At 38.5% G+C, this 6,000-nt stretch overlaps 1 protein-coding gene across 3 annotated transcripts in view; it reads left to right on the top strand.

Moving 5' to 3' along the window:
* Positions 1-269: 269 nt before the first annotated feature.
* Positions 270-6,000, top strand: part of LOC142336509 (uncharacterized) — a 47,238-nt gene continuing 41,507 nt past the window's right edge. For 2 of the 3 annotated variants that reach the window (XM_075385402.1, XM_075385401.1), the window contains exons 1-2: positions 270-3,534; positions 4,990-5,651. In XM_075385402.1, the coding sequence (XP_075241517.1) occupies positions 840-3,534; positions 4,990-5,651 (3,357 nt within the window). In that variant the 5' untranslated portion in view covers positions 270-839. The remainder of the gene's footprint in view (positions 3,535-4,989; positions 5,652-6,000) is intronic. The other variant, XM_075385403.1, reaches the window with a different exon arrangement.

Genomic DNA, 6,000 nt, shown 5'->3' with positions numbered 1-6,000 from the left:
TTAAATCTCATATATGGAGACTGATACTATTGTGTCGGTCGGTATTCCGTCAGTTCAGGATGTTCAAGTTAACGGTGGTGTTGACGCTACTGACCATTCGATAGTTGTGTCCTTGTCATCAGAGGAAACCTCAATAGCAGCTCCTACTTCAGACGTGAAAGCCTCGACTGTTGAAGGTTTGTTCAAATTTTGATAGCAAACTTTATTTCTTTTCATGGCTGGTTTTTGTTTAACAGCATGTGTACCATGTTTTGACGGGAACAAAGTCAATTTGAATTTCTTTTTAACTGGGCAAACTTTTTGTGTCATCGCAAATTTTGTATCTAATTCGTAATCTGTAATATTTAATTTAGCTGTAAAGTTCTGTCAAAAGTGGTCAAATTTTAATTTTATTCTTGAGGACCAATTCAGCTCTAAACTGGTAAAATTTGACAATTTTTGCTCCTCCTTCGCTTTATTTCATGATTTTGATCATAAAAGTGTATCTTACATTTAATTCTTTTCGAGAAATTTCAACATCTCAATTTTGCATTGAACCTTTCTCGCAATTACGCTAGAGCGCCTGTATTAGTAAACTTTTAAGAATAGAGAATTTCAAAAGCTAACTGCTTGAATCGAAAGCATTCATAGTTGTCTTTTGAGAGCAACTATGTCGTGATCAATTATTTTGTGGTGGTTTTTTAAGAGTATTTTTTGCCATTATTCTTGGTACTTAATGGGAATAGTTGAAATATTATTGTTGAGCATTATTGATTTATATAGTCGTGGATTTATTGAGAATGAAGTTAAAATCTGATCCGTGTAAAAGAATATAATGTGAGATTCTTATGTAAACAAGCATGGCAGAAGCTGACGAGAGTTACGTGCACATCAGCGATGACGACGGTAATTTATCCGAAGTTAAAGAAAGCACAGCATCCAAAACAGAAACAACTGAAGACGACAAACCAAAAATAGATGAAGCTGCAGAACCAATTGTCCAAACGTCTGTTGTCCAGGAATCCCCTGCCACGGAACCCGAAAAGCTCGACGAAAATAGCCAAAACGAGGACCAACTGACTGTTGATGATTCTGAAAGTGCAAAGAATGCTGTAGCGGAATCTACTGAAGGTAGCCAAAGGCTAGAAGGAAGCACCGCGAACGAAAAGAGTCCTGAAGATCAGTTCAGTGGAACCGCAAATGTGGTTCGATTTATACAATCATTTTTCAGGAGACCTGATGTCGGTAGAGCCCGATCACAATCTCAGCAAAGTGTGGAAAGTGAACCTCAAGTATCGTCAGTTGACGGTAAACTGGAATCGTCAATTGCTGAAGAGGATGATACTAGTGAACCGAAGGAAGGCGCTGTCTCTGAGGACGTGAAAGGTTCTGAAGATGTCAAAGAAGAACAGTCGAGTCAGCAACCTACAGAAGAGGAGACTCCGCGTGCTATTAGAGAACCAATTAATGATTTCGAAGAAAACCCTGAAACTGATGTGATGGTAGGCAAAGTTGATGAAATTGAACAACCTGTCGAAGAGACTGAAAATAAGAGCCTAGAGGAACAAAAGCAGAAGACAATTGATGACGTTGTGCCACCTGATGCGCCATTATCAGAGCAGAAAGGAGACAATGAAGTACCAGAGATGGTAATTGACACAGTAGTCGCATTGCCCGTCAATGATGAAGAATCTGAGAAAACCACCGAAGTTGAAGTTTCACAGTTACATGATGAAAAGAGTCCGACTGAAGATCAGAATGAAGAAAATGAGCAATCAGCTGTATTGGAGGAAACTCCCGAATCTAGTGAAGAGGCAGGAAAAGATACAGTTGAACCAAAAGCTGACGTCGATGAACTGACGGAAGTTGATGGTGCTATTGAAGAAACTAATTTAGATGAAAAAAGTGAAAGCGAAGCTCCAGAAATGACTGAACAAACTTTGTTACCTATGGAGGTTGTCGTTGACGATGATCTACTAAAAGAGAGTAGTGATCCTGAAAAAGAATCAGCTGGCCAACTTGTTGAAATTGAAGTTGAGCAACCAGACGAGGCTTCTGAAACCGAAGGTCCTGAATTGGAACAAATAGTCGAGACAGAAGAAGAACATTTAGATCAAATCCTTGAAACTGAGACGCAAAAGATTGTTGAGCAAGATCCAGAACCATCTCCTCTTGAAAGCACAGGCGATGAACAATTGGATCAAATTGATGACTCAAATGAAGAGAAAGTTGACCAAATATCTTTTGAAATTAATAACATGGAGCTACCAGAAATGGTAGAGGCCACAAAAGTGGTTGATGAAAAAGATGAAACAGATCTTGCACCAGAAAAAGAGTCGTTTCCCGACGAAAGCGAATCGAATGAAACAACGGAAAAGAATGAGGAAGGTGTGGACGAAAAAATTACCGACGCTCCAATTGAGGACAATCAAGCAGATGTTAATGAAGAATTAGATCACGCACTGGAAACTGAAGTTTCACAACCAGAGCAAAATGACAAAACTCCAGATGAAATTGAAACTTCAGAGCCGACCGAACCGAATCCAGTGTCTGTTGAAATTACAGCTGGGGCTACAGAATCAGACGAAATGTTGGAATCGGGTGCTGAATCAGAAAAAGAGTCAATTGGAATGTTCGAGACAGTAAAAGAGCTGTTGATTCCTACTATTGAAATCGATCATGTAGAATTAGAAGAAAATATTGAAGCTCAAGAAGAGACAACTGAGTCGGAAGAACAAGATATTACGCCAGTCGAAATTCGTGACGATAAAGTTGACGAAATTGCTGATGAAAAAGTTGAAGGTGCTGATATTGATGAACAGGAATCGGCTCAAGTTGTCGAGACGGACAACGAGCCAGTCGTCCTATTAAATGAAAATGTCAATAGAGAGCTAGAAGTTGCCGATGATAAAACGGAGGAACCTGATCAAGTAGCAAAGACAGAACAAGAGGTTGATGAGACTGTAGGTGCTCAATTGGTTGAAATGGTCGAAGCTGAAGAAGAAGTAGATCTAAACAGCGGAGTTGCGCTGGAGGAATTTAATGACAATGAAACAGAGAAAGCAGATGAAGAAACTGAATTAGTAATCGAAGTTTCATCTCCTACTATCGAAATTGAAAAACCTGAAGCAGTTGAAGATTTTTATCAAAAAGTCGAAAGTGAAGATGAACTAGAAAATCCTCCGGCGCTGGAAGTAAACGTAAATATTGAGAGTAAGCCATTAGAATTTGTGCAACCATATTCGGAAGAGAACAACGATGAACAATTTGAAAAAGCCGAAGCTGAAAAGGATCAAAATACTGACAGGGAGAGGCATGAATCAGAAATTGAACAGTATCACCCGGATGAAGATATAGTAGTCGATAAAGATGAATCAAAAGAAGACGAAGCTAAACAATCGGATGAATCTGCGGCTGAGTCTACGAATGGAAAAACAGATCAAAATAGTGGAGGAAAAATAATGAAATTTATAGCAACGTTTTTCAAAGGAGCTAGTTCTACAGAAAGTGAAAACAAAAGTGATGAAAATACTCAAGAGGAGCCTACCAGTGCAGGTACAGGCAATCTGTGGTAGTTAGCAAGTAGTAGGATTATTGTTCCTACCCCACTTGGGGGGGGATTGACGAATATGCCCAACTGGGTTTATTTTTGTTCAGTCAATATTGTCCGATCTATATGGATGACAAGTATTTATAGTTACAGAGAACAAAGAAAATCTTGAAAAAGTGAAAAGATCACTACGGAATTTTCAAATTTTTCATTTCTTGAAGAAACATTGAGCGTAAAATTTTTTTGAAGAGTTGACATTGCGTGGTTTCAAGCAAAACAAAAAAATTTAGTCGAACTTTTTTTGCAAAAGGAAACCAATTTTGATCTTTTTAAAAATGTTGACTGAGGATCTTTGAAAAACCGTTGAAAAATTGGGCAGTATGAAAATTTTGGGTCATACTCCGGCCAATCGTATTTCAAAACATTATTCCCAATATCATTGAGGTCGATTTGATTTTTGATTTCAAATTTGTTGATCCACTGGTCGTCTATTAACAAACTGGTTGCAATCCAATGTTGACTGATTAAAAAAACATTGTTTTGAGTCTATGAAGAAAAATGTGAAGTGGAACCCAATTTTCATTCTTTATATTCTGGGACTTTGTGGCGTTGTAGGCGTACATGCTACTCAATAGCCTATTGTTTCTGTCATAAACAGATTGCTACATCTCAATATCAGAAAGCTCAATTTTCCTTTTCAAAGTTTTTAGAGAATAACATGATTAATGAAGCATTTTTTTTTATTGCAGATCGCTTTTTCTCCAACAATTTTTCATTTTGTGGCAGCTCTAGTAGTTGCAGCTTTTCTGTTTTTGTTTGAAATCAATTATCAGATTTCTTTACAAAACGATGTCAAATTTCATTGTTTCCATGTCATAGTAGTTATTAGCTGTATATTTTTTCTATTATAGCATACATATAAAAGATGGATCAGAGATGACTTTGAAAAGTTAAGTTTTCAAAATCTGAATGTAGTTAATATCCATAGACAAGTTGTCTCTGTTAATTTTTGAGCTGCGGATCTGAAATGACGTTTTTGTGAGCTAATTGTTGTTAAGGGACAATTTGAAGCTGCATTTTGAGTTTGTTTAGGAATATATTTCACGACAATCTGCCTGGAACCAACCAGACCTCCAAGATAGTACAGTTATTGGTCAACCCGCTCATGTAGTGTATTAGTGGCTCCATAATTTTTTTTAGTTTTTTCAAATAAATTTTATACATTGTTTATCAATGCACGGTTGAAACATAGAGCTCCGTCGAGGTGACGGAATAGACTCTGGAGGAGGTCGGTGTTCAAATCCTACCGTCGGATGATATTTTTGCACCCATAAAGAAAAATGTATCAAGGCTAAAGTCCCTGAATTAAATTGGGCCGACTTTCATGCGAGAGCAACTTTTCCGACCTTAGTTGGTTTATGTTTGTTATTAAGTTTTTGAATCATTTTTTTTTGTTTTAGATAGTCCAGCTGTTGAAACAGTAGTTGAACCTGTGCAAAATGGCGCGCATATCTTGGAAAATGGAAGCGAGCCCTGTGAACCTGAAACGAGCAGTCCACCAAAAGAAATTGAAGCACCCCATGACGAAACCTCGAATGAAAACCAGGAACCAACCGAGGCTGTGACAGTTGAAGATGATCAAGAAAAAGAATCAGTTGAACCAGAAGTAGCCAGTGATGAACACCTTACGAAAGATACGGAAACTGCAGAAGAGCAACCCGAAGACACAGAAAAAGCACAATCAGATGAAATCGTAGAAACTGAAAAAGAGCAATTAGATCAGAACAAAGAAACCGAGACACCGGCAACTACAATAGTAGAAGTTGTTCAGACAACTATCAATGGAACAGAAACAGAAGGTGATGCAGATGCAGAAAATACTCCTGCAACTGTGCAAGTTACGACGACAACTACATTCACCACTAAAGTTACAGTGACCTCTGAATCAACAGAAGAAGAGCCATCTGTTGAAGGCGGCACTGATGGTCATCCGGGAGGTCCTCAAGGTGGCAGTGGGGAGCCCGGTGATGAATTACTGGATGAGGGTCCGGAAGTGTCCTTGTCTCGCGAAGAAGAGCAGTTGTTAGAGAAACTGAAATATCAACCTTTTGCGGTAGCTCAGGTGAGCTACTATTGAGAGGCTGAGAGGACAACTAAATAAGAATTGTGCAAGAAAAGCACATTATAGCGGAGAATAAAAACTCTGCTTGTTAAATGAAAAATTGGCGAGGTTTGAGAGGCGTTGAGAAGCGCGAAAACGTGCCATCAGAGCTGATAAACCTCTGGCGAGTTTTGCAATAACATAGATGACTGCATGTAGTCTTGTTTAGACACGCGCCGCTACCAAATAAAGCGGACTATTTGGTCCTGTTTACCTCTTTAATTTCACAAAACATATCTTAATACATGTAAAAAGAGCCTTACAGTGTGGTATATGGCGACAGAAGGACGCTTAATTGGTCTCAAACAAA

Source organism: Convolutriloba macropyga, chromosome 3 (genome assembly GCF_964194025.1).
Source record: "Convolutriloba macropyga chromosome 3, txConMacr16.3, whole genome shotgun sequence".
Classification (NCBI taxonomy): domain Eukaryota; kingdom Metazoa; phylum Xenacoelomorpha; order Acoela; family Convolutidae; genus Convolutriloba; species Convolutriloba macropyga.
The sequence above is the reverse complement of the archived record's forward strand: the minus strand, read 5'-3'. Positions and strand labels throughout refer to the sequence as shown.